This window comes from Saimiri boliviensis, chromosome 3, assembly GCF_048565385.1.
Source record: "Saimiri boliviensis isolate mSaiBol1 chromosome 3, mSaiBol1.pri, whole genome shotgun sequence".
In the NCBI taxonomy this organism is placed as follows: Eukaryota; Metazoa; Chordata; class Mammalia; order Primates; family Cebidae; genus Saimiri; species Saimiri boliviensis.
In genome coordinates this window covers 2,839,156-2,866,932 of record NC_133451.1, presented here as the reverse complement: position 1 = coordinate 2,866,932, position 27,777 = coordinate 2,839,156, and the positions used below count along the sequence as shown (strand labels likewise).

General features: G+C 59.5%; 1 protein-coding gene across 4 annotated transcripts in view; it reads right to left on the bottom strand.

Annotated features, from left to right (window-relative positions):
* Window positions 1-1,821: 1,821 nt before the first annotated feature.
* SH3BP2 (SH3 domain binding protein 2) overlaps window positions 1,822-27,777 on the bottom strand; it is a 42,773-nt gene continuing 16,817 nt past the window's right edge. Inside the window, exons 1-13 of one of the 4 annotated variants that reach the window (XM_003934628.4) lie at window positions 25,341-26,064; window positions 15,016-15,155; window positions 12,748-12,850; window positions 10,971-11,088; window positions 10,546-10,616; window positions 9,384-9,472; window positions 9,022-9,090; window positions 5,986-6,640; window positions 4,367-4,475; window positions 4,072-4,127; window positions 3,640-3,721; window positions 3,014-3,073; window positions 1,822-2,372 (exon numbers count right to left, since the gene is read on the bottom strand). In XM_003934628.4, the coding sequence (XP_003934677.2) occupies window positions 2,235-2,372; window positions 3,014-3,073; window positions 3,640-3,721; window positions 4,072-4,127; window positions 4,367-4,475; window positions 5,986-6,640; window positions 9,022-9,090; window positions 9,384-9,472; window positions 10,546-10,616; window positions 10,971-11,088; window positions 12,748-12,850; window positions 15,016-15,155; window positions 25,341-25,423 (1,773 nt within the window). In that variant the 5' untranslated portion in view covers window positions 25,424-26,064 and the 3' untranslated portion in view covers window positions 1,822-2,234. Of the gene's footprint in view, window positions 2,373-3,013; window positions 3,074-3,639; window positions 3,722-4,071; window positions 4,128-4,366; window positions 4,476-5,985; window positions 6,641-9,021; window positions 9,091-9,383; window positions 9,473-10,545; window positions 10,617-10,970; window positions 11,089-12,747; window positions 12,892-13,781; window positions 13,908-15,015; window positions 15,156-17,999; window positions 18,195-25,340; window positions 26,065-27,777 lie in introns of those variants that run through there. The other 3 variants (XM_039468336.2, XM_074395799.1, XM_039468337.2) reach the window with 3 other exon arrangements.

The window sequence follows — 27,777 nt, the reverse complement described above, 5'->3', positions numbered from 1 at the left end:
TACTAAAAATACGAAAAATGTGCGGGCGCGGCTCTCACCTGTAATCCCAGCAATTTGGGAGGCTGAGGCGGGCGGAACACAAGGTCAGGAGATGGAGACCATCCTGGCCAACATCGTGAAACCCCGTCTCTACTAAAAATGCAAAAATTAGCTGGGCGTGGTGGCGCGCACCTGTAGTCCCAGCTACTCAGAAGGCTGAGGCAGAACTGTTTGAAGCCGGGAGGCGGAGGTTGCAGTGAGCCGAGATCACGCCACTGCACTCCAGCCTGGTGCCTGGCAACGAAACAAGACTCTGTCTCAAAAAAAAAAAAAAAAAAAAAAAAAAAAAAAGTCAGGCGTGGTGGCAGGTGCCTATAATCCCAGCTACTCAGGAGGCTGAGGCAGGAGAATCGCTTGAACCCAGGAGGCGGAGGTAGCAGCAAGCCGAGATTGTGCCACTGCACTGCAGCCTGGGCAACAGAGCAAGACTACATCTCAAAATTAATAAAATAAAATAAAATAATAAAATTTTACAGGAAGAGAAGCTGTGGCCACAGTGGGGGAGTGGCCTGACTTCCTAAGCAAGTTCAGGTCAGACAGGGCAAAGAATTCCGACCGCAGGGAGGAGGAACGGCTGGTTTTCCAGAGATGGAGCAGAACCGCAGAAGCTCCCTGTGCCCCAGCCGCAGCCGGCCCGACCCCTTTCCCTAGGGAGGCTGAAGGGAAACCCCTGCAGAGGTGGCCTTGGCCACCTGGTTCCTGGAAGCAGCTGACTGCCGGTGTCCACAGGGCCTGTCATTCCACCACACCCCACGGCCCCCTGGGGCCACAGTCTCCCACATCCGCTCAGCGCCTCATCACGTGTTTCCTCCAGCAAACCACAGGCCCCCAGAACACACCCCGGGGAAGGGGCTGCGGGACCTCCCTCCCAGCAGTCAGTCACTGTCAGTGGCACAAGTGCTGGCCTCAGTCCGGGTTTCCCTGACACAAAGCGCTGAGAAAAATCACAACAATCCTAGGGTCCCTGCCAACCCTGACCTCCCCCTGAGTCTGTTTCATTAAAAATTCAGCCCGGAGGGTGTGCCAGGCAGAGTGACTTGCTGGAACTCAATGGTAGAAAGTGAGGGGACAGATTGGGGCTGGGCCCAAGCCAGGTATTGCCTGGAGGGCTTGGGCATCTGAGTACCACCATCCCTACCCACCCTTGGTCTACTTAGGACCCACCATTCCTTCCCATCATGGCTGTCACTTCCTCCAAGAAGTCTTCCTGGAGCCCTGAGTCCCTGCATGCCCAGCTGCTCTGGACACTATGCCATAAGCACCTCATACCCTGCTGTCCCCAGACTGGGCCGTGAACTCAAACTCAGCCAGGCCAGAGGCGCCCTGTCTGGAATGGGAACAGGCACACAGGAGGTGCCCAGTAACTGCTTGCTAATGCAGGTGGTGAACCAGATGTAGCTGCAGGGCCTCCTAGCTCTATAGCCCACTCAGCATATGCCGAGTTCTGGAACAGGGACAGGCACGAGGAGGCCCCCAATAACCGTGCACTAACACAGGGAACGAAGCAGCCGTAACTGCAGGGCCTTCTAGCTCTGCCCTGGCCTGACCCAAGGCAGTAGAACTGGGGCATGGGGTGTGGGGCCCCAGCCCAGACGGCCCAAGTTTGGATCCTGATCTGTTATGCACTGTGTACCCTGGGGAAGTCACTTTGGCAGCCTGCACCCTGGAAGACAAGACAACCACCTCTTGGGGTTCTGAGTGCTGCATAGCCCTTGGACATCAGTGTGGGCACCCAGTAAGCTAGTGACGCCCACCTTCCCAATCAAGCCCCAGCCACCAAGGCAAAGGTCATCGCTGCTTTATTGGAGGCAACAGCCCCTACTGGAGCCTGTGTCTTAGCGTTCCTTGGGGGTCCCAGGGCCAGCCCCAGCCCCCAACCAGCTGCCCCAACCCTGCCTGGCTCCCAGCCCACTGTGGGGTTTGTGTGCTGGGGGGACCAGTTTCCTGTCCTTGGAGCCCAGGCAGGGCTTGGTCCTGGGTTTCTGGGGTTGGGACAGGGCAAGGTCGTGTGGGATAAGAGAGTCCCCTCGTCCTCTGGAGCCTGGAGCCTGCTCCAGCCCCGGAGCCCAGCCTGCTGGATAAGACTGGCTGGGTCCTAGAAGACATCCATCATGGAGGCCCTAGGCAAGCACAGACTTGGTCCCGCTCACCCTCCCATGTGGGCCCGTGTCCATCGGTGTGGCCTGGCGTAGGCATCACCTGGGCCCGGTGTAGCCGTAGGGGTGCCGCAGCAGCAGGCTCTGGTGGCTGGGCAGCACGTGGGTGTGGTAGTGCTCCACCATGCTGCCCACACTCACAAACAGGACCTCGCCCTCCAGGTAGAACTTAGAGTCCTGTGGAGGCAGACAGGGGAAGCGTCAGTGGGGCCAGGCCACTCTGCGGCTCTAGGCCTCAGTCTCCCCTCTGTAAAATGAGGCAGCAGCAGCAATGGCGGCATCGCCAGGCCAGCTCCTGGCTGTCAGCGGGACCCCCAGGTTGGCCTCTGAATCGGGCCTGTGCTCTCCATGTTCCCACCTCACTTCCCTTCCATCCCAGCGTCCAGGAGCCTGTACCCAGAGCACTGCAGGCAAGGTCAATAAGTGACCTAGGGACTGGGCCAGACACGGTGGCCCGTGCCTGTAACCTCAGCACTGTGGGAGGCTGAGGGGGGAGGACTGCTTGAGCCCAGGAGTTTAAGAACAGCCTGAGGAACAGTGAGACCCATGTCCCCACAAAAAGAAAAAGGCAAGCAACCCAGGGTCTAGGCTGACCACCCATGCCCTCTAGGGTCAGTGGAGGACAAAGCTAGGCCAGGAGAGGAGGGAGGCTGAGCGGGAGGGGAGGGGGATGAGGGATGGTGGAGGGGGAGGGAGGGAGGTGTCCCGGAGCTGCCGGTCTTAGTCTACCTGCTGCCTATGCCTGATCAGGGAGATTCTGCCCTGCCCCTTGCCACACCATGTGGCTGGGGTCCCCATCCCACTCAGAGTCCTCTCACCTTCTCGAAGATTCGATAGTTCCTCAGTTTGTTGGAGGTTTCATCCCACACAACCAGGACCTACAGGAGGGAAGCAGGAGGCTGACAGCTTCAAGAGACAGCAGGACCACCCTAGGGGGACCATGGGCCAGGGAGAGGGGGACGGAAGCATCAAGGCTGGGTCCTGTGGCCCTTGGGAGAAGGGGGGGGCTCCAGACCACCTGCACAGCAAGGATGACACAGGCAGCCCTGAGAAAGTCTCTGAACAACAGCTCATAACCACCAATAACCACTCCAATGCACCCGGGAGTGAGGTCACACCGTCACGCTCGGAGGGACACGGGCAGCCCTGGCGTTCCCACTGTCCCAGGTGGCCTCCCCAACCCCAGTGCACGAGCCCTACCCCACCCGAGTCCTGGCCCCTGCTGGGAGGTGGCCATCATTGCCCCTACTCTGCAGAGGAGATCCATTAAAGAATAGATTGGGGGGCGCTGCTGGGCAGAGAATTCAGCTGAGACAGCAAGTAAGAGTCCACAAGGGGAGTGGTCTAGGAACTGAGGAGTCCTGGGCCCGCCCACAGCCTGGGTGCCTGGAGAGGCAGAGGGGCCAACAGCATGGAGCCCTGGGCATCTTCCCTAGGCGCCTACCTTCCCCGACTTGGTAGAGGAGTTCCGGATGCAGTAGAGTCCGTCCTGGGGCTCTCCCCGGGGGCTGGTGGCCTTGAACAGCCTAAAATAAGACAGTCATATTGGCGGGTGAGCCCTCCTCAGGCAGTTTCCGTGGGGACCCTCCCGCCCCGCTCCCAAGCCTGGCTTTCTGTCCCCTCGATGTTGTAGGTCTCAGGTGCTGAGACTGTCCGGCTGCCATGATGCTGGAGAACCAGCCCGGCAGAGCCCAGGCCAGCCAGGGTGTCAGCGGGGTGACGGACAGAGCAGGGGCCCACTCCTCTGGTTTCTGCTGCACGCAGGGCCATGTACTTGTGCCAGCAACCCCCCAACACAGAAGCTAGTGAGGGAGACAGAGCAGCAGGAAGATGGGGCGCAGCGGGGGACCCAGCACATGCAGGGCTTTGTGCTGACCTTTCCACTTCAAAGGATTCCGTGGTGTTGATGAAGACCGAGTTGGGGAGTGGCACCTGCAAGAGGCTGATGGCGTCAGTGCCAAGGTCAGAGTCATCCACCCGCACCACCACTCCCCTACGGCAGCCACCGGTCCCAGGATCCGGGGCTTTGCTTGGCGCTGTGTTCCCCTAGGCTCTCGTGTTCTGGGGACTCTTTGCTCAGGATGGCCGGCGAGGGGCCGTCCTGGCCCATGGCTCTCCCACCATTGTCCATCTACGGGACTTGGGGACCTGGGCTGGATGCTCAGCCTTGCCTTCTCATAGTCCTCATCTGAGTCCTCCCCGTCACTGTCAGCCTGCGAGGGTTGCCGGGGCTTTTCAAAGGAGAAGCTCCTGAAACTCTGCCCATCAGGGGGCGATCGCCTGGAGGGGCAGGGAGAGAAAGGCAGGACCATTTCACTGTCAGACACGGGGCAGGCCACCCTCTGCTCCCCCCACTCCGCCGTGTGTGAGGACACAAGCTGCCTGCTATGGCCCCTGTGACCATAAAAGGCCCAGGACAACAGAGATCCAGGAGGGGTTCGTGGTGACCGTCCTGGGGCGGCAGGAATCGCCTGACACCTGAGGGCTGCCATGGATGCTGGCAAGGGGGGCCCAAGGGCCCCAGCTCAGTGTCCACACCGTGAACAAGTGCTCTGGACGCTCTTGGGGAGGCGAGGTCCGGCCTTGGCCAAATCACAGCCCACTCAGAGCCACAGGGGAGTGGAAGATGTGAACTAGATAACAATGCAATGTGACCCCAGGGGAAGCCCACGGGCGAGCCCTGCACGCCTCCCCGTGTGGCTAGGTGGTCCCACTCAGCAAAGCCTCAAAGGCTCTAGGGAGGATTAACAGAGCCACACCAGCATGGGTGGCCAGCTTGTGGGTGTGGCTGAGCCCTGGACCGCTGTCCCCACAGTCGTGGGAAAACGACTAACTTCTGAGCCCCTGCACCTCTGCAGCCCTTGTTAACCAGAACCACGAGCATGGCCAGGTGCTCACAGGCGCTTCCACACAGGCAGCAGGTGTCTCAGAGGTGTGTGCAGAGCCCTGGGAGAAGGGTACTCGGGGGTGGGCAAGGGCATTCGGGGGTGTGCGTGCAGCCAGCGCACCCATGAGAAGCCTGCCCTGCAGTTCCTGGAGCCTTTACCTGCCAGGAAAGGCACGAAGCCTGCCTGGGGCCCAGATGCCTTTGACCACAGCCATTGGTGTGGGTGACTCTGTGGGAATGGGGGACAAGCTGGTCTCCTGGCACTTCTCAGAAATAAAGCAGAAAGCATTTCAGCTGAATGCAGTGGCTCACGCCTGTAATCCCAGCACTTTGGGAAGCTGAGGCAGATGGATCACTTGAGGCCAGGAGTTCAAGACCAACCTGGTCAGCTCTACCAAAAATACAAAAAATTAGCCAGGCGTGTTGGCAGGTGCCTATAGTCCCAGCTATTTGGGAGTCTGAGGCAAGAGAGTCACTTGAACCCGGGAGGCGGAGGTTGCAGTGGGCTGAGATCGTACCACTGCACTCCAGCTTGGGCACCAAAATGAGACCCTGTTTCAAAAAGAAAAGAAAAAAAAAACAGCTGGGCGTGGTGGCTCACGCCTGTAATCCGAGCACTTTGGAGGCCAAGGCAGGCGGATCACCTGAGGTCGGGAGTTCAAGACCAGCCTGACCAACATGATGAAACCCGTCTTAAAAAAAAAAAAACAAAAAACAGCATTTCCAGCAGGCTTCAGGGCTGCCATGGACATGCTCCACGCGCCACCAAAGCAGACTGGAGGCATCAGGGAACCTTCCTATCCGCACCCGGGATCCTGTCGTGGGCTAAGAGTGCCAGGGGCGGGGGGTGGGCAGAGTGCCCATCAGAGGCCAGACCAGGGCTTCCAGTCACTACAAACTCACTGGAGGTGGGGGAGCTGCGACTTCTCTGGCCTGGGCAGGACTGCAGGCCGCGCTGTGGCCTCGGGCACTGGCAGTTTCAGTGCAGGGGGTCGGGGAGCCACGGGGGGCACAAAGAGTCCAGGCTTGGCCATCTCCCTTGGGGCATCCTCTTCAGCTGTCTTCAAGAACTTGGGCTTGTTGACTGGCACAGGTGGGGGCTCAGATGTGGGCGGTCCCCGTGGGGACAGATGGAAGGACTTGAGTTTGTCACAGTTTCTGGAGGTGGCAGTGGCCAGGGTGGTGGCACTGGAAGTGGAACAGGCCCCGTGGCCAGGGCTCCAGGGCTCTGGGCTGGGGCTGGCGCTCTCCCGGAAGCAAGGGGGTTTCCGAAGGCCGGGTGTGGTAGGCACGCTGCCCACTGGGGGGTCGCTCATCCTCCGGGAGGTAGCAGGTACCCTGGGGCAAGGCTCAGCCCGCCTCAGGCCCAGTGGGTTCCTCTTGGAGTCCTCCACAGCCAGGCCAACATCTGGGAGGCCGTGCTTAGGGGGTGGCGGTGGCAGCAGGGGACTGGGGCCCGTGGAGGTAAAGGAGTGGGCCCGGGGCATGTCAGAGAAGGCTGGCTTCCTGGGCACGGGCACTGGGGGTGGTGGGTAGGCTGGTGGGTGCGTCAGAGCATCTGCAGAGCAAAGAGACCCATGTTGGACCCTGACAGAGGCTGGGCCAACAGTACCCTCTGCTGGCAACGGTCGGCAGGGCCAACCAGGAGTGTAACCCATGGTAGGCCTACCCACGGCCTGCCCACCCCTGTAGCCTAACACCCAGCACTCCCATCCTGCCTTCCCCAGGGTCCCAGACCACCGATCGCCTGCAGCCGTCCCCATCCATCCTCCCTATGGCAGCCTGTGGACGCTTCCTGAAGCCTAGAAAACACCTGAGGAGCCATCGGGTTCCCAGAGGTGGAAGGAAGTGACAGGAAGAAAAGTCAAGGGGGACCTCAGGGCTTGGCCGGAGCAGGAGGGAGGACAGAATTCCAAAGGACAGGCCAGGGGAGCTGCGAGGAAGGTAAAGGCCTGTGTCTGTTCAGAACAAGTCCAGAAAGCTGCGAGACACCCGGGGATGTTGGGGGATGGTCAGGGCGTGAGCGCAGAATTCAGGGGTCCCAGCTGGACACAAGTCAGAGCCGGCAGCCTGCAGATGACCTGGGTATCACCCGCGGAATTCTGGAGAGGAGTGGGGCTGGAGCCCCGGGTATCCCTTACGGAGCAGGCACAGGAGCTGAGGAGGCAGAAGACCCTGGGGGCATGGGGCACCCGGGAGACAGGCACGCGAGAAACAAGGCGGGTGCCAGGCTGGGCTGGCCCCCGACTGACCGCTGGAACTGGGAATGGGGAGGCCACAGGAGTCCTGGATGAGAAATGTTTTGGGGAGAGGTCAAAGGGGGTCCAGAGGGAGGGAGAGTGGATCCGTAGCACTGGCTGCTCCCAGGCCCGTCTCTAGCCTCGCTGGGCCTCAGCTCAGGGTGGGGCAGACGGAGCCTGAGCTCACCAGGGCTGGGCCAGCCGGGCTAAGACCGGAGGCAGGAGTGTGCAGACAACCGGATGGGCGTGGTGTACTGTGGGATGAGAGCTCTGCATGGAGGGAAACTGAGGCAAGCAGCTGGCAGATCCTGGTGGGCTGAAGGACTGTTGGCACTGGGGCCCCAGAGGGAAGCAGGGAGGGAGCGGCAGGAGAAGAGGGGCTGGACCCAAGACCCTGAAGGTGAGAGGGGATGGGTGGCAGAGAGGACACGGGGTCGGGGACTGGAGTTAGCAGAGGCCAGGTCAGTGAGGACAGGGGGCAGGAAAACAGAGAGGCAGGGCGGATGCATGGATGATGGAAGGATCGGGGATCAGCAAGGCGGATGCATGGATGATGGGAGGATCGGGGATCAGCAAGGCGGATGCATGGATGATGGAAGGATCGGGGATCAGCAAGGCGGATGCATGGATAATGGAAGGATCGGGGATCAGCAAGGCGGATGCATGGATGATGGAAGGATCGGGGATCAGCAAGGCGGATGCATGGATGATGGAAGGATAGGGGATCAGCAAGGCGGATGCATGGATGATGGAAGGATCGGGGATCAGCAAGGCGGATGCATGGATGATGGAAGGATCGGGGATCAGCAAGGCGGATGCATGGATGATGGGAGCATCGGGGATCAGCAAGGCGGATGCATGGATGATGGGAGCATCGGGGATCAGCAAGGCGGATGCATGGAAGATGGAAGGATCGGGGATCAGCAAGGCGGATGCATGGATGATGGGAGGATCGGGGATCAGCGAGGTGGATGCATGGATGATGGGAGGATCGGGGATCAGCAAGGCGGATGCATGGATGATGGGAGGATCGGGGATCAGCAAGGCAGATGGTGGAAGATGGAAGGATCAGGGATCAGCAAGGCGGATGCATGTAAGGTAGAAGGACCAGGGATCAGCCCCAGACATAAGGAAACTGACCAGATGAGAGGGCTGGAGACATAACGGGAAGGGAAGAAAGGAGGGAGGGGTCAGAGGAGGACAGAGGCACATCCTCCCCACCCAGCTCGTGCTTCCATCATCCACGTGGGACCGCCTGTCTCAGCCTGTCTCCTTGACTAGGCTGTGTGCTGCAGGAGGGGGATGGACGGTGGGGTGGGGTGGGGTAGGGCAATGACCGGGCCTGCAGCAGCGTCCACACGAGCTGGCAGCCATGGGGACGTGGACCGGCCCTGAGTCTGTGCACTCCTCAACACGCTTCCTTCCCCATCCTCAGCCTCCAGGGCCGCCCTGGTTCCACCTGGCACCACTGTGTACCCACCCCTCCTCCTGGGAGGTGAGAAGAGCAGATAAGCAGAGCTGGCAGCAGGTACGCCTCTTCTGCTCCAATCCTCATAATACTTGGGCCACAGAAGAGAAACAGACGCCACCCAGGGCGGTACCTGGGCCAGCACCCCCAGCCTCAGAGGGGCTCTGCTCTTGGTCCCAGCCCCTGCTTCTCAGGCACCCAGAGCTCCCCAGGCCCACCTGCCCCACTTACCCTCAAGCTTTCCGGGCTCCGGGGAGTCGGGCTCCATGTAGGAGTCATCCTCGTCATCATGCTCATAGTCTGCGTGGGAGGGGTGGGGGGTGAGGGCCAAAGCAGCCCTGGACCAGTCTCCAGGCAATGCTCCACGCACAGCTGATCCCAGGAGGCAGGGGGCGAGCACCGGCTGGGCGGACTGTGAGTCCAGACCCTGCTGCCAAAGGCCAGGGCCCAGGATGCCACCGCGCTCTGCCAAAGAGCACAACCCAACACACCTCCCTCTCCTCCACAACGGCCAAGAGGAGGGCTAGGCCCCTCACTGTCAGCGGCCAGGTGAGGACAGGCGGACAGGCAGCGGACGCGGAGTAAGACCTCACCTTCATTGTCCGTGGGGTATGAGGAGAGGCTGATATCCACAGGCCGCTCGACTGCACCGTAGAAGCTGTCTGTGTCTGAGCTGGAGTCACTGCAACGCAGGGTGGGTCGGAGTGCACAGTGAGCACCAGCCCTGGGAGGTCCCTTGATGCTCACACAAAGGTACACACAGGCACACACATGGATATGCCGACAGATTCACAGATGGGCACGTGCACACACATGCACACACGGGACACAGGCAGACATGGATATACACACAAAGACACAGGGACATGCACAGACATGTGGACACACAAACACAAGGACCCCATCACACAGACATGTAGGAACACAAATAAACACAGACACAAGACAAGCACAGATGTGCACACAAAGACACACAATGCGTGGACATGCACACACAGTTACAAGGACAGACTCAGGAACTAAAGGCTGTGGTGCCGCCATTCTGTGCCCCTGCGGCCACTAGCTGCCCCTCCTGCCCCATGAGGATGGCCACCCTGACCACGCCCACATCTCCACCTGCTCCTGCCTCAACGGGGCTTGGGCGATGCTGGGCTGGGCCCAAGGCAGGACAGCTTCGACCAGGGGCCAGGAGCTCGGGGTCGGGCAGGGACCTGCAGGACAGCCTGGGGTGTGCCCAGCCTCCCCCAGGCCTCCTTTCCCTGTCTGTGAAAGGACGGGAAGGTCTGTTCCCTCCGCACCATCTCGGGACAGGCAGTTCCTGCCCAGAGAGTATCTGCTGTGCCCTGGGCCAGCTCAAGAGGAAGTCTGCCAAGGCTCGGACTGCCCCGCGGCGCCCGCCTGGGGATCCATTCTGGTCTCACTCCGAGCGAGCCGGGGTGGGGTAGGGGGCTGGGAACGCAAAGTACCCAGATGCTGCCGTTCAGGGCCTCCATGGCCGGGGACGTGGAAACACCTATGACCCCAACAGGAACTACCCATGGTGGTGACATAGAAACAGACGTGACAAGGCAGGCTGGAGGTAGACAGGAGCAGAGAGACGCGTGCACACCCACACATGCGGCCCAGCTGGCACCTCCAGGAAACGTTTAAGGAGGGGATACTGTGCCAAGCCCGGGGCTGGGAGGCAGACACCCGGGTCAGGCCCAGGAGTCCCAGGGACCCCCACCGCCCGGTATGCCCCAGGCCCAGGGTCACCTGGTGTCCAGGGGCAGGTCCTTCTTCTCATGGAAGTGGCCAATCTCCCTGCGCAGCAAGGCCATCCAGCTCTGCAGGTCAGTGGGGCTGCGGTGGGCACAGTGCCACCAGGGGGCCCCACCGCACCCCTCCACCCTCACTGTCCCACCTGCTCTGCTTTGACTCCCAAGGTCAGGGGAGACGACCCTGCTGGGTACAGCACAGCTGTGTGTCTCCCCTCAGCCCACAGGGGCACCTCCTAGGACAGGACGTTCCTTGTGTAGGCGCTGGCACCAGGCTCTAAGCATGGGGATGGAGCTGGGCAGCAGCGACCCAGCTCCGGGTGTCCCAGCCACAGCTGCTCCTTGCTGGGAGGCCAGCACCCTAGGACCAGTGAGCCCAAGGCGGGTCCCGCCTGGTGCCTGCAGGCCCACACCCACAGTCACCTTGCGCTCGTCCTCGGAGGAGGCGGAGAAGAACCATGTGCGGTGTTTCTTGCTGATGTGGATGATCTTGAAGGGGAAAACATTGTTGGACGTGGTCTCCTCAGCCGCCCGCATCACCCTGAGGGCACAGCGCCAGGGTCACAGCCTGGCTCACAGCTGTAGGGATGGCCTCCCACAGCCCCCACCCGTGAACCAGTCTCTCTGCTCCTGCACCACACCCCAACGGAGGCAAGCAGATCTGGGTGGGCCCTGGCTGCTGGGCTGCAGGGGCATGGAGCCCTGTTGGGCCCCCAGGGAGGTGTTTAAGGGGGCAGAGAGGGGCCTGGAAGAGGGGTGATGAGCGGGCTTCCTGGGAGCAGTGCTGAACAGGAGACAAGGACACACCCCCTTGATGGCCGCCAATGCCGCTTTTACGTGGACACCACCCTCCCGCCTCTGGCCCCACTTGCCCAGGCCTGCTTGGCCTGCCTCGGGGCCCCACAGAGCTCCACGCCCCCGCGGTCCCGCGGCAGCCCTGCGTGCATTTCAGGGAATGGCTCGTGGCTGCTCTGTGGCCTGTGTACACAGCCAGGATGTGAGGTTTGCACTGAGATCCAAGTTTACTGTGTGGGGAAACCTGCTGGCCAGGTACTGAGGTAGGTGCACTCAACCGGCCTGTCAGAGCCTGGCCCATCAGGCCCAGCATTCCCTGATGGGCTAGACAATTCCTTGGGGTGTGACTGTGTCTGCCACTGGGCCCAGGGTTCATGGCGTGACTGACACATGCTGGAGGCTGGAAGGCAAAGTGTCCGTCTGCAGAAAGGCAATGACCTTCCCCCGGGGACCCCGGAGCCCTGATCCATGGGGCCTGCTCCATGCCCACAGGGTCCTTGAGACTCCTCCCTCCCTCTGCCAGTGCCCCATGCCAGCCTGGGGGCCTGGCACTGGGCTGGGTGCTCTGGCAAGGCTGCCCTACCAGGGTGCAGGCCAGGCCTAGAGTCGCTCCAAGGTCCCACTACTGACATGTTATCCCCTTCAAGATCATCCACGTCAGCAGGTCCCACTACTACCATGTGACCCTTGGTTCCTCATAGGCAGGAGGGGCTGGGCCCTTAAGAGGTGCTAGGAGGCACAGAGGAATGCTGCGGGGTGCAGGGCTCTGGTGAGGCAGCACCCAGAACCAGAGCCCGGTGCCAGCATTAACCCTCTGTGGGGGGCCCAGGCCATGGGCTGTGCCAGTGCATCCCTCACACACCTGCCACCTGGCCACCGCCCACCTGCCACCTGGCCACTGTTCACCTGCCTGTTAGCACAGAAGGCCCTCGAGGGCAGTTCACAGCCCATCACGGGGCAGAGCCTAGCCCAGGACATGTGTGAAGCTGGGAACTGATCCTGGCCTGGGAGGACCCTGGAGCAGGAAATCCTGGAGCTGGGCCTGAGTTTGGGACAGGGCCTGGGCTGGCTGGGGTGTGAGCTGCCTGGAAAGAGGCCACGGTGGGTGAAGGGGCGAGGCAGGGAGGGAAAAGGGATGCAGAAGTCACTGAGTGGAGACTGGAGAGCGGGCTGTCCAGGACCCTGGGACCTGTGCAGGAAGACACAGGAAGACCTGGCACATCCAGGGGCCTGGGCCTGCGGGCAGGACACGCAGAGAGGGCGAGGCACCGTGGAGGCTGGCTGAGGAGGGCAGGGGATGGGCACGAAAGCTGCTTCAAGAAAGCACTTTCCTTGGGTGGGAACAAGGGGCAAGCCCAGTCAGGGCCGTGCGGGCCCGAGGTCAGCAGGCGGCATGGGCACTCACCGGTTATAGCCACTCAGGGAGAAGGCACCCTGCGGAGAGGCGGACGTGCTGCTCTTGAAGTAGTAGACGCAGCGTTTGTGCACGATGACAAAGCGCAGGGGCCCTGGGGGAGGCGGCAAGGGCAGGGCGAGCCTGGAGGGGCAGCTGCCAAGACCCACTGTGAGGACCCGCCCCGGGGCAACTTGGGGCCAGGCCTCCCGCCTCCGGGCCTCCCAAAGGGAAGAGCAGGGAGCAAGGCTGGCATGCTGCCCCCTCCCCAGGAGCCTACTCTGGGGCCAAACATGGGAAAGTCTGTGGGCACACTGGCTGGCCCCAGAGCGCCACCAGAGGGCAGGCCTGCCTGCCCGCAAAGAAGTGGGGGGCTGTGTGGAGCTACCACGAGGAAGGACAGAGCCAGGACCAGAAGCCCAGGGAGGCCACAGCTGACTTGCTGAGTGCTGCAGGACTGCTGGAGGCTCCCTCCACCCCAAAGCTACAAGATGGGGACCAAGACCGCACACAGTGGCTCACCTGAGGTCAGGAGTTCAAGACCAGCCTGGCCAACATGGTAAAATCCCATCTCTGCTAAAAATACAAAAATTAGCTGGGTGTGGTGGCACATGCCTGTGATCCCAGCTACTTGGGAGGCTGAGGCAGGAGAATCACTTGAACCCAGGAGTCAGTGGTTGCAGTGAGCCAAAATCATGCCACTGCACTCCAGCCTGGGTGACAGAACAAGACTGTCTCAAAACCTAGTTGGGCATGGTGGCATGCACCTGTAGTTCCAGCTACTTGGGAGGCTGAGATGGGAGGATCACTTGAGCCCAGGAGGCTGAGGCTGCAGTGAGCTGTGTTCACACCACCACACTGCAGTCCAGGTGACAGAGTGAGACACTGTCTCAAAAAAGTCAAAAATAGGCCAGGCGCGGTGGCTCATGCCTGTAATCCCAGCACTTCAGGAGGCTAAGACAGGCGGATCACCTGAGGTCAGGAGTTCAAGACCAGCCTAACCAACATGGTGAAACCATGTCTCTACTAAAAATACAAAAAATTACCTGGGCATGGTGGCACACGCCTGTAATCTCAGCTAGTCGGGAGTCTGAGGAAGGAGAATCGCTGGAACCCAGGAGGCAGAGGTTGCACCATTGCACTCCAGCCTGGGTGACAGTAAGACTCCGTCTCTAAAAAGGAAATAAATAGGAAATAAAAATAAATAAATAATAGGCTGGACACAGTAGCTCACAGCTTTGTAATCCCAGCACTTTGGGAGGCCAAGGTGGGTGGATCGTGTGAGCTCATGAGCTCTAGGCCAGACTGGGCAACATAATGAAACTCCATCTCTACAAAAAACTTAAAAGAAAACTAACAAGGTACAGTGGCATGCTTGTAGTTCCAGCTGAGAGGATCATCTGAGCCTGGGAGGCTGAAGCTGCAGTGACCCACGATCATGCCACTACACTCCAGCCTAGGCAACAGAGCAAGACCCTGTCTCGAAAACCTAAAATAAAGAGGGAGGCTCGGGAGCCCAGAGAGTCTGCCAGTGAGATCCACTGATGTGGGGCCACCCCCAGGTGGAAAGTCACAGTGAAATCACCCCAACTCCACTGGCCCAGCCCTGAGCAGCTCCTCCCAGGCTGGGGGCAAGCCAGTTACAGCTCCTCCAAGGAGAGAGCAGCTCAAACAGTGCCTGCACAGAAACCGACAGTCCAGCCTGGGCATCTCAACCAGCCAGCCCAGGGCCAGGGAGTCCCTGGCAGAGAACACCTGTGCTCAGGCCCTGATGCTCTGGCCTTCAGTGTCTCAGCATCTGGGCATCTCCCAAGCCTAAGGGCTCCTTCTTCCTCCCAGCCAGCTGTCCTGGTGGCCAGAGCCTGGGATTGTGCAGCTCCAGAGGTCCAGCACCCAGCCAGGACATGGCACATAGGTTCACTGTGGGCCAAGTGACGAACTAACTCACTGAACGCTCACAGATTCAGTGAGGGCAGCACCAGAGGCCAGACCTACCCAGCCACCTGTGGTCGCTGCGCCCTGGCTGCAGTCTGCGGTCTGCGGCTCCCCTTGCCAGCTGGCCAGCACTCGCCAGGTGCACTCCCCTGGACCCTGCTACAGTCCTGGGGGCTAGGAAGGCCATCCTCAGGACCTCCAGGGGTGCCAGCCACCAGAGAGGGATGGGAAAATCCAGAGGGCCCACCATGTGAGGAAGCAGAGGGTCAGGGAGGATGCTTGCTGGCATGGCCAGCCCTGCCCCCATATCCTCCCGCTGTGCTCCCTGCCACCCCAGTCACTCACATTTGAGCAGCTGCAGCTGGGTACCGCCCTTCTTGTGCAGGTAGCCAGCCTTGGCCACGCCCCCAGGCATAGTTAGCAGGTTCTGGGCACCAATGGCCTTCATAGGGACAGGCCAGTGCATCTCCTCAGCCGCCATGAAGCTGCAATCAAGAACAAAGGCATGCGGCTCAGCTACGGTCGGGCAGGAGACGGTTGAGCCGGGCGCTCAGGGGACACTGCCAAGATCCAGGAGGCAGCACGGAAGGTAAGGCCGTGACAGGCAAGGAGACCCCTTTTCTGAAGGCCTTGGGCTTCTGGGTAGGACCCCAGGAAGAGACAGAGCCACCAGATCCACTCAGTCAGCCCCTGGTCCACGAGGCCACACACCTGACCCCAGGCTCCTGAGTGCTGCGCGTTAACCCTTTACCTCCACTGGCGCATTCTCACACACCCACTGAGCGCAAGGCCCCGTGGGAGCTGGGTGAGACAAACGAACTCAGAAAACCGCCCGCCCACGTAAGTCAGACCTCAGGCCATAACTACTCCAAGTCCCAGTGCCAGGTGAGCCTCTAAGGGGCCTAGACAGAAAGAAGGTAAGTGAGCAGCCAAGAGCCCTCAGTTCCCAGGCCAAACGACCCGGGCTCCCGTCCTGGTGTGACTTTCTGGGAGATTCCAAGCCTCAGTTGCTGGAAGACACCACCCAGCCGGGCACATAGCACACTGTTGCCAGCAGTGGCCGTAACCACCACTGGGAGGGTGGGCTGCTACCAGCCCCACCAGTGCGGGGTATCACTCCCCTTCCCTCTGCGGGCTACACAGTGCACAGTCAGTGGAGGACCAGTGACTGCCTTGGGGCTGACCCAGGCCCACGGGACCCAACGTCATGCCTTGTCCCCTACTCCAGCCCCCCTTACTCATGCTCCAGCTGCTCTCCTTGAAATCCTCCATGCTGATTCATGTTTCCTCCTCTGCCTGAAATGACCTCCACCCCTTCCCATGCAGAGAACTTCTACTCATCCATCAAGACCCAGACTGAGTCCCCTCTTCTGGCTAGGCACCCTCATTGCCAGCTTAAATCCAGCGTCTTCCTCACCTCTGGTCCCAATGAACAGCACCCCCCACGTTGTGCTGTTTGGTCTGTGCCTGTCCTTACTCCATCCCAGGCAGGGTGCCTCCTGGGGCCCCAGTGGAGTTAGATGGGAGCAGGCATGTGGCCAGTGTCCTGTTAAGCCCTTAGTGGAGCAGCTAAGGTGAGACCCAGATGCCCAGTGGGGCTGGGACTGGTTCCAATGACAGCTCCAACCCCCCAAAAAGACACATAAAGAAAACTAAGCCTGGGCAGCATAGCAAGACCCCATCTCTACCCAAATAAAATGTTTTTAATTAGGCACAGTGGCGCACATCTACAGTCTCGGCTGCTCTAGGAGGCTGAGGCAGGAGGATCACTTGAGCCCAGGAGTTTGAGGCTGCAGTGGGCTATGACCATACCTCTGGACTCCAGCCTGAACAACAAAGCAAGACATTGTCTCTATAAATAAATAAAATAAGGCCAATGTGGTGGCTCACGCCTGCAATCCCAGCACTTTGGGAGGCCAAGGCAGGCAGATCACTTGAGCTCAGGCGTTCAAGACCAGCCTGGGCAACATATAGAGACCACCATCGCTAAAAAAAAAAAAAAAAAAAATTAGCTGGGCTTGGTGGTGCACACCCATAGTCCCTGGAGGAGGTAATGCAGGAGGATCGATTGACCAGGAATTCCAGCAGGCAGTAAGCTATGGTTGGCCACTGTTCTCCAGCCTGGGCAACAAAGCTGGAGCTTAAAAAAAATTTTTTTTAACGAAATAAATAAAAAGAAAAGTATGACCAGGCACTGCGGCTCATGCCTGTAATCCCAGCACTTTGAGAGGCTGAGGCGGGCGGATCACCTGAGGTCAAGAGTTCGAGACATGACCGGGCGCGGTGGCTCAAGCCTGTAATCTCAGCACTTTGGGAGGCCGAGGCTGGTGGATCACGAGGTCGAGAGATCGAGACCATCCTGGTCAACATGGTGAAACCCCGTCTCTACTAAAAATACAAAAAATTAGCTGGGCGTGGTGGCACGTGCCTGTAATCCCAGCTACTCAGGAGGCTGAGGCAGGAGAATTGCCTGAACCCAGGAGGCGGAGGTTGCGGTGAGCCGAGATCGCGCCATTGCACTCCAGCCTGGGTAACAAGAGCGAAACTCCGTCTCAAAAAAAAAAAAAAAAAAAAAAAAAAAAAAGAGTTCGAGACCAGCCTGGACAAAACCCGTCTCTACTAAAAAAATTTAAAAATTAGCCGGGTGCGGTGGCTCGCGCCTGTAATCCCAGCTACAGAGGAGGCTGAGGCAGGAGAATCACTTGAACCTGGGAGACGGAGGTTGCAGTGAGCCGAGATGGCACCACTGCACTGCAGCCTGAGACTCGGTCTCAAGAAAAAGAACAGAAAAAGAACAGAAAAGAAGAAAAGAAAAGCACTCTCTGCTTTTAGCAAACCAGCCCCCTCCAACCAAAGTGCAGAAGGGACGTCTCCAAGGCCTCAGGCAGTCTGCTGGCCTTTGGACCCTAGCAGCTCCCTCTACACCCAAAGCCAGGCCCTCCGGGTGGGGAGGGGTCAGAGACGGGTCCCTGCCTCGGGGACCCCAACCACAGGCCTACGTTCGGAACAAAGGTGCCGCCACACCCCGGCGCCCGCCCCACCTCGCCCAGCCAGAGGGAGCCCCGTAGTGAGAATGAAGGAGGGAGGGAGCCACGTGCCCAGCCGCCCGCGGGGAGCTGCCCGCAGACCCGCAAGCCCCGGGCCGGCCGGAGCCCCCCACCCGCCCGCCGGGGCGGCCCACGCCCGCCTTTGTTCCCTCAGGAAGCGCTTGGGCGCGCGAGCAGCGCCCGGGGCTCGCTGCCGGGATCCGGGGGCTCGCGGTGCGGGGTCCGGACCCCGAGGCTCGCGGCACGGGTCCCGGGTATCAGGGGCCGGGACTCGGTACTCACGGCGTCCACGCGGCGGGCACGGCCGGCTTCCCTGGGGCTGCCCGCGCCCGTCTCCCCTGCGCGCACCGGCACAGCCCCGGGCCGCGGCCCCCGGCCGCCGCCGCCTCGTCCCAGGCGGCCGCCTCCCGCCGGCCCCAGCTCCGCGGCCGCGACCCCGCCATGCCCGCCGCGCCCGCCCGCTCGGGCCCAGCAGCCGCCGGCTCCTCCCCTCTCGGCGGGGACGGGGCGGGCAGGTGAGGATCCCGGGCCCGCCCCTCCCGGCCCCGCCCCTGCCGCGTCACCCTGCGCGGCCGCCCCCTGCGGGCCTCAGTTTCCCCACGCTGCACGGAGGGTGGTGGCCGCTGGAGACAGGCGGCCCACGTCTGTCGGTGCAAGAAGGAATCCAAAAGACTTTGCATCGAGCAAGGGAGGCCGCCCGCTCCACTCCCCCAGCAGCTGCGAGCAGACACCGTGGTTGGAAATCCAAGGCAGGCGCGGAGCCTCGGCTCCGAGGCCCCGCCCAGGACCCATCCCGCGGGAAAGTGGCCTCTGTGGCGCTGCACCTGCAAGGCGGGCGGCAGCGGCGCAAGGGATCCGGCACGTACCCCGCCCGCGTTTTCTCCACTTTCCCGGGGGACTCCACAGGCCTCCAGCCAGAGATTCTCTCAGGAGCCAGGGGTCTGGTCCTCGGCAGCTCCCACCTGCTTGCCCATAGGCAGGCGCCTCGCCCAAGAGAGTCCCCTGGGGCTGGCCAAAGGCCAACAGAGGCCCTTGCTGGCTTCCCAGGCGTCCCGCCTCCTCCATCTTCCACCTGCACACAGGCTGCCACCAAGATGGGTCAGGTGCAGTGCGGCTCTAGCAGCCTGGGCCTGACTTCACCCAGCTGTCCACCGTGGGCACCCACCCCTGGTTTCAGGGCCCAGCCTCAGGGCCACTCTCTGGGCTTCTTCCCACTGCACCCAGGCTTCGAGGGTCTGTCCCGCCTTGGTGCCTCTGTTCCCAGTGCCCTTGTCTGGCCTGCCGCAAGGCTGCCTTCTCCTTCCAGCCACCCAGCCTGGCCCCTCTCAGTTGCCTCTTAGAGCCCCCTCCACTTCCTCTCCTCAGGCCTCCTTGGCCTCCAGCCCCCTCCACCCAGCACAGAATCAACATGCACATCACTCCCATCACTTCTCAGTGCTAAACCTCTCGGGCCTCCTCATGCCAACCTGGCCCTTCCTGATTCTGCCACTCCTGCTCTCTACCTTCTGTGGTCCTGTGCCAGCAGATCCTGTGGCTCCAGTTACCTAAATCTACAAAACACCCACTTGCAGGCTATGCTATTGCCCCAGCCTAAAGTTGAAACTGAACTAATCCAGCCCTCAGGAGTTGACTCAAAAGAACACGGATCCTTCACAAACTTCCAGAAAGTAGAAGAGGGTAGAACTCATTCTATGAGGCCGGCCTCATACCCAAACCAAAGACATCACAAGAAAACTACAGACCAATATCCCTTGTGGATATATACATAAACATTCTCAACCAAATACCAGCAAACTGAATCCTGCAAAACATAAAACAGATTCTACACCAAGTGGGATTTATCCCAGCAATGCAAGGATGGTTTAATATTCAAACCAATTAATATAACCTACCATATCAATAGAATAAAGGACAAAAACCACATGATCTTAATAGTTGAAGAAAAAGCATTTGACAAAATTCAACACTCCTTCATGATAAGAGAAACAGGCAACGAACCAGGAATAGAGAGGAACTTCCTCAATCTGATAAAGGGATCTATGAAAAACCCACAGCTAACAGACCTCCTGGTAAAAGACTGAAAGTTTTCCCCCCAAGAACAGGAAGAAGGAAAGGATGCCTGCTCTACCTCTGCTCAGCATAGTACTGCAGATCCTGACCCGAGTAGTTAGACAATAAAAAGAAATAAAAGGTATCCAAAAAGGAAAGAAAGAAGTACAATTATTCACTGATTATTTTACATATAGAAAATTCCAAGGAGCCCACTTCCAGGCGGGTGGATCACGAGGTCAAGAGATTGAGACCAACCTGGTCAACATGGTGAAACCCCGTCTCTACTAAAAATACAAAAAATTAGCTGGGTATGGTGGCGTGTGCCTGTAATCCCAGCTACTCAGGAGGCTGAGGCAGGAGAATTGCCTGAACCCAGGAGGCGGAGGTTGCAGTGAGCTGAGATCGCGCCATTGCACTCCAACCTGGGTAACAAGAGTGAAACTCCGTCTAAAAAAAAAAAAAAAAAAAAAAATTATTAGAATGAGCAGCAAGGTGGTAGGATACGAGATCAACATACAAAAATCAATGCTATTTCTTTTTTTTCTTTTCTTTTTTTTTTTTTTAAAAAAAGATGGGGTTTCACCATGATGGCCAGGCTGGTCTTGAACTCCTGACCTCAGGTGATCCACCCACCTCAGCCTCCCAGAGTGCTAGGATTACAGGTGTGAGCCACTGTGCCCGGCTGTATCAATGCTATTTCTGTATATGAGCAACAATCCAAAAATAACAGGAAGAGGTAGTTCACGAATTCCCTCTTCCAGGCATTCTTCCATCACCTCTTGGAAGTCCTGTGTCCCTCCTTTGGGCCTAGCATAGCCTTCTCTGCCCCTAACACTGACCGCACTAGGTGGTCATTGTCTCCCAGCTTCACCAGCTCAGACCCAACCCAGAGAGTTCCAAAAGAGGGATGGAATGTTCACCTTGTGGGTGATAGAGAGTGAGTTGCCTGGAAGGCACAGGAAGCTGAAACAGCCCCTACCCTGGGGCATCACTCCCCACTGCTCCCCCGCCACCTGAAAGCTATAAGAAGACCTGGCCTGTGTGTTGAAGTGGGAGGAGCCGCTGTGAGGACAGATGGAGCCCCCCCCACTTTGTCCTGGCTCCACACCTGGGCAAGGCTCAGCAGGAAGAGTTCCGGGGACAGAAGTGTCCTACATGTGTCCAGCTCAGTGGCCAGGCAGGGGCAGGCCTGTGAGGGGCTGGTTCCTGCCTGGCCGCTGTCCCACTGTGGGCAGGATGAGGCTCTTAGGTGGTTATCAACTGACCCTGGGCAGGAGGGCAGGTCATGACAAGGACAGGTCATGCAGCACCCTCACCTCCCCTGGGGGTTCCTCGCTTCAGGGATGGACGCTGACACCCACAGCCCCTCTCCAGACAAGGGGCCATCCAAGGGGAAGCCCACCCCTGCCACCCTACTATCCTCTGCCCTACCTGGCCCTGCTCCGTGCCAGGGGGTGGCACCTGCCCAGGAGCCCTGTGCCAGGCCAGGCTGAGAGCAGAAAGGGGCAGTGTCGGCTGAGGCTGAGGGTGATGATGGGCCATGGAGGCCGAGGTGACCATGTAGCTCTTGGGAAATTTCAGCCCAGCTCGAAGACTCCAGTTCCACCTATGCTCACGAAAGCCAAGGGCCATCCGCAAGGGGCACCCATACTCCTAGCTGGCCAGGCCTCCCTGCCTGTGCCTCTCAGTGCCCAGCCCCTCTCCCAGGGACCTGATGGTTAAATTCCATTTGTTGATTCCAGGGGACTCCTGCCAGCTCTCGGGGTGCCTCAGTCTCTTCCTCTGTAGAGGCAGACGCCCTAGTAGGGACCTGTCACCACGCTGCTGCCATGTCAGCAGAGTTAAGATGGGCAGGAGCTGTGAAGGAAAGTGCTGAAGACGGAGTTCACATCCTCACCGGTCCTTCTTCCACTGAGCTCCCACCTCCTCCAGTGTAAAGTGGGTACAGGGGAGTGCACACCTCAGGGTCCTCCGACACCCCTGCAGCTGCTCTCTGGGGCAGGCTCTGGAGACACATGGGCTGGTGGTGGCTGCTGGGCCATTCAGAAAATATGTGATCTCTGCGTGTGTGCACATGTGTGCGTGCACATTTGAGCATGTACGTGTGTGTGCACAGACACGTGTGCACATTAGGGAAGGCGGGGCACCCGGGATACACTCTCCAGGTCTCTGTGTCTGTGCTCCTTTCCCTGCCTTCTCTCAAAGTTGCAATTGGTTCAGGTGACCCCAAGGCCTGAGGCTGCTGGGATGGGGGGCAGAGCAGGCAGGTGAAAAGCGCTCTGTCCTACAGAGACAGCTCATCGGGTTCCACTTAACACAGGCCCTGTGGCTCCCACCACCCTGGGGCCCCATGAGCCCCGAGGCATGTGTGGTCATGGCCTGCGCAGGCCCTCATGTGCGCTGTGTCTCTGCACATCCAGTTCATGTCACATCTGGTGCACTCACACTCACACAGGACGTGCACATGAGCTGCATGGCTCACGTGTGGAAGGTTACACATGCCCACGGGTGTGAACCCCTGAATGAGAGCAGGGTGGGGAGGAAGGCTGGGCTCCTGCAGGCTCATCCTGGCTGTGGCGAGGGAGCCAGCACAGGGTCAAGAACTTACTGTTAGTGGTGACCAGGTTGGTCCCATCTGTGGGACCCAGAGGGCAAGGTGGGGCTGGGGACCCAGCCCAAAGGGAGAAGAAACCAGGTCAGTCACCCTGTGCACTGTGGGTAACCCTCCATATAGGCATGGAGGAATGAGAGCTAAGCAGAACCCTGGCACAGTTAGGGCTTGAGGAATCTCTCACTTTATAGTGTTACTACTCAGCTATTTCCTTTTATATAATCCTTTACATAATCATATATTAGTTTATAGAAATAAGACTGGAAGAATCCCTTTATATAATCCTCTATATATAATCATTAATAGTTGATAGTATCAGTGCCTGATGAATATTTCCCTACATATATACCTATAATTATATCTTAGTTCATAATCGGAGGAATGCCTAGAGCGGACACAGTACAGAGCATGAATTAAGAAATAAGCAGCTTATAATCGGAGGAATGCCTAGAGCAGACACACTGCAGAGCATGAATTAAGGGAAAAACAGTTACACCAGGACAAGAATCCATGGCCCAGGTGGCAGCGTTCAGTGTCGTAAAGATACCCACTGTATGGCAGGCTTGGGGCGAGAGCCACTCCTCCTGATAAAGGAGCTGTAGGACCTTGCTCCAGTTCTTGTGGAAGGCTGCCCTCAGAACAGCAATCCACCTTGGTGACTGTGAACTTTATCAGCTCTTGTTACTGTACTGCTTGAAAAGCATCTTCCCATAGAACCCATTGGAGCCGCTAGAAGGTGGCGGTAACCCTGACAGCTCTGTCACTGCTGTGTGACTTAAAGCATCCTCCTATAAATCTTCTTAGAAGGCCGGGCATGGTGGCTCAAGCCTGTAATCCCAGCACTTTGGAAGGCCAAGGCGGGCAGATCACAAGGTCAAGAGATCGAGACCATCCTGGTCAACATAGTGAAACCCCGTCTCTACTAAAAATGCAAAAAAAAATTAGCTGGGCATGGTGGCACGTGCCTGTAATCCCAGCTACTCAGGAGGCTGAGGCAGGAGAATTGCCTGAACCCAGGAGGCGGAGGTTGCGGTGAGCCGAGATCTCGCCATTGCACTCCAGCCTGGGTAACAAGAGCGAAACTCCGTCTCAAAAAAAAAAAAAAAAAAAAAAAAAAATCTTCTTAGAAGTAGTTTTCCCATAGATAGAAGTATCGCACACTGCACCCTCTTCACTTCGCACAGCCCACCTTCAAGCCTCGGTGACCTAATGGGGGTGGACCCCTTACTGCACACGGCCCTTGCTTTCATGGGAACGGGCCCCTTGCTGCGCGCTGTCCATCTCCTGGCCTAGGTGACCTAATGGGGGTGGACCCCATGTTTTATTGCTCACGACCCTATCAGTATCCTTAAAGATGATTTCACTCACTGCCCTGCCCCCTAACCTGTACACAATAAATACTCATGCTTCTGGACACTCGGGGCCTCGCCAGCCTCACCCAACTCCGCTCATAGGTGGTGTGGCCCCCTGCACCCAGCTGCGTTTTTCTTGTACTTCTGTGTCCTGTCTCTTTATTTCTCGGATCCTGCGCCTCAGCACAGCATAAGGCTCACCCCACGACCCTGTCGGGCCCTCGGCCCCACATCTGGCTCCCAACGTGCCCTACATTGAACTTATGCACACGCTCACCTGTGCGCGCTGTCACACTCAGGCATGTACACTTATCACTCACACCATCCATATCATTATTGCACTCATTCTCCGACATGCCCTCGCTCATGTTCTCATACACACTCACGCACTCACGTGTGTACACTCACCGCACGTATACGAATGTACACATTCATACACACTCATGCACACTCATGCATATGCAAGCACTCATTCACACACACACAGCCTCACCGACCGACGAGAGCCGTCACGTGCGGGCCTCGGTCCTGTAACCTGTGCACAGGTAAGAATCATCCCCTCCACTCCCAGGCCTGCCAAGGCCCGGTGCCAAGTTCTACCGCACAGCTCACTAAATCGCATCGGGTCCGCCTGAGCTCAATACTTCACTCCTGTTTTACAGACGTGGGTATAGAAGCCCCTCCTGTGGGAGAGGCCTCTGGGCCCTCCCTGTGTGCCAAGCTCTGTGATTCTCAGAGATCGCCCCGCACCGTCATGCAACACCTTGAAGTTCAAGCCAGAGTCCTCCTCCCCAGGTCACTGGCAAAGAAACTTGGCCAAAGTCACACAGCCAGTAAATGGTGGCTCATGCACCACCCCGTGCCCGGCACGGCCACAGGCCCAGCTGGAGCACAGTGGGTGGCCGGTGTGAGCGTGGGGTGTACAGACGGGGCGGCCCTGCCTCACCGCAGCTGCCAGCTCTTCCCTTTCAGTTTCCCTTCTTTCCTTCCTCTTCCCAGAATATTTCTGTTATAATCAAAACCAAAACTTTCCCGTAAAGACCCAGTAACTAGCTACGCCAGTGAGCGCTACGGGCCAGGGGCAGGGTGCACAGCCTGGGCTCCGTGAGCACAGCCCCAGTCTGGCAGCCCCATCCCTGCGGGTTTCAGAGCATGGCACGCCCCAGGCGAGCGACGGGGACCTTGTGCCGCTCTCTCCGTACCCCACACACAGAAACACACACTCACACACACAACGTGTGTGTGCTCAGGACCCAAACACTAAGGCCACCTGCAGGCTTATCGGGGGATGGCCGGACCTGGGCCCCACCCCAGCAGGCTGCCCCTGCCTCCCTGTTGGCCACACATGACGGGGCAGGGGCGTTCTAGCATCACATGCCCTCCCCAGGCACCCCTGTGCCTGTCCAGCTCCAGGACCTCTCAAGCCAGACAGAGGCCCCTCTCCTCAGAGCCTGCTGCCTCTTGCAGGCCCAGGGTCAAGTCCTGTGGGCCCCCCTGGCCAGCCCCAAGGAAGGCTGTGGCTCCCACGTGGGGCCCCTGTACTGGTTCTTCAGGTGCTAGGCCAGTGCCACCCCCCCGAGTCCTCAGTCCTGGGGCCACCCGACTGACCTGATGGCGCTGACCCAACACATGGCCCTCCTCCTTCCTGGTGACCTGCTGGGTGCCAGTGTCCTGGGGCCCAGGGAGGCCATGTGGCTCAGGGCCCGCCAGCCCAGGCAGTCGGCATCTCCCAGACATGTGAGGCCTGATGCCTCTGGCTGCCCGGCACGCTGGGCCCACAGCTCACTCCTGCTGCATGAGGCCTGTGGCTGCCCCAGCTTCCTCCCCACTGGGGACTTCCTGTTCCCTGCTCCCTGGGCAGAGCCAAGTAGCCGGCACTTCCTGCCTTCTACCCCGTGAGGTCATGAAAGCTGCCTGGGTCCCACGGCTGCCTCTCATACACAATCTCAGTTTTAACCCCTACCTTCCACTGCTCCTGCCCCCCAATACGGTGGTCAGAGCAGGGCTCTCCGGCTCCAGAGCAAGGCCAGCTACATCCCCAGGAGGATGCTCCCTGCTGCCTCCCCAGGGCCACCTCTGCAGACTCGGCTTCTCCCTAGCAAACCATGAAACCACTTGCAGCCTGGGTGTCAGGCCCAGCACAGGGCAGCATTTACACCGCACGCAGGGGTTGGGTCACCTTACCAGCACGCTCCCCCTGCCCAGCGGCCGCTGCTGCCCTGCTCTGCCGTCTGAGGCCACACAGAGGGCTGTTAGCTCCTGCACCGGTCCTGTGAATTTCAAGGTGGCCACCTCTGTGCCCTTTGACACCAAGGACTGAGGGACCATGCCTGGGCTCTGGCATTTCTCCATTCCCACCCCACTCCCAGCCCTTCCGTGTCCCACACCCACACCAGCTCTGCTCACATCTGGTTTGCTAGAAAGCACATTATGGTCTGAATGGCAAAGCATCACCGGCCCTCGCCCTGGGGCCTGCTCAGAATTCTGCTTCTCCCAGGCCTGCTCCGCCCTGACCAAGCCCAGCACCCTGCCCAGGCCCAGTGCCCGGAAGCGGGGGATGGGGATTCGAACCCAAGCCATTGGATGCTGAGCGCTCTGCCTCTCCTCCCAGAACTCGCCCAGGGAGGACAGGACCCCTGTTCAGAGGCAGCTGGAGAATGGGGCTTTCTGGGGCCTGGGGCCACTCTCACAGCAGGATTTGAGAGTGCCAGAGGCCACAGGGCACAGGGCCGAGAAACCGCAGGGCCTCCTCCTGCCCACCAGGCTTCCTAGGGCACGGCCCCCTGAATCCAGGCTCACAACAAACCCTGGACCCCAGCCCCCATAACCAGCTGTGCAGTTCCCAAGCTGTCCCACCGGCCTAGGTGTTGGATCACCCCAAAAAAAGGGCAGCTCCCAGGCTGTCTCCCCAACTGTGTCTGCAGCCCCAGCTCTGCTGCCAAGGCCCCCCAGGGGCCCGTTTGGGCTGCAGAACTCCACTGTCTCCCAGAGGGTAACGAGCTTAAGCTTTTAGGTGTGGAGCCTCCCCAGCCTGTGCCAGCCTCAGTGCACTCTGGCGGCCAAGGGCAGATGGCACCTTCAGCAGAAGGCTGGCCACAGCAGACAGACAGAGGGCAGCGAGGGGGGCACGGACAGGGTGGGGCCTCTTCACACTCTCCTTCCCCGCTTGCAGCAGGGTTGAGATCAAGCAGCAGGTGAGGAACCCCCAGGCCACGGCCCGGCCTGGACGATGAGGCAGGAGGTTCTCAGACGGAGTTGGGGCTGTGGGGTCCAGAGGACGGGCCAGGCCCTGTGGGTGCTGGACTGGGGACGCTCCCAGAGGAGGAGACCGGCTTTGATGGAGGAGGAAACGTTTGCTGGACGGGGACGGGGTCGGGGAGCCGCAGGAGGAAGGGGCTTGGGGTGAGCACACCCCAGGGTGGGAGGAATCCACAGGCAACGAGGTAGCCAAGGCACAGCTTCAGGGATGACAACCCACGAGGAGAAGAACCCAGAGGCAGCCAGCGCTCTTGGGAACACACCACCCCTAACTCCACAGGCAAATGCAAGAGCCGACAAGGCCTGAGCTAGAAGCAGGAGCCAGGCTCGCCCCTGCCCTCGCTCCACCAAAGCCCGGCGCTCATGAACGAAACAGAGGCGGAAGTGAGTGGAAGGCCCACCTGACCCCTGGCCCAGACTCATCCCCCGACCCCGTCCAGTGCCGTGATGCTACGAGGGGGAGGGGGTGGGTCACAGCCCAAAGGAGAGGAACAGGCCAGGTGAGGGGGTGTGTGCGGCGGGGCAAGGCTGGGGCCGCCTCGGTGGACAGCCCTGGTCTCCCTCGCTATCCTTCCCAAGTTGCAGCCGCTCCCCTGCCCCTGAGCTGGTGCCTGAAACTGCCAGACATGGGGACTTCCCACCATGCCTTGTGTACCAGGGCAAGTGGGGGCCGGCGGGGCAGGCAGAGGGCCAAGGGTCAGCCTGAAAATGAAGACAGAGGGAGCTTTCGCTGGGTTCTGGGGCCCTCAGCCCACTCAGGAGTAAGGCAAACACCCAGCACAGTGGG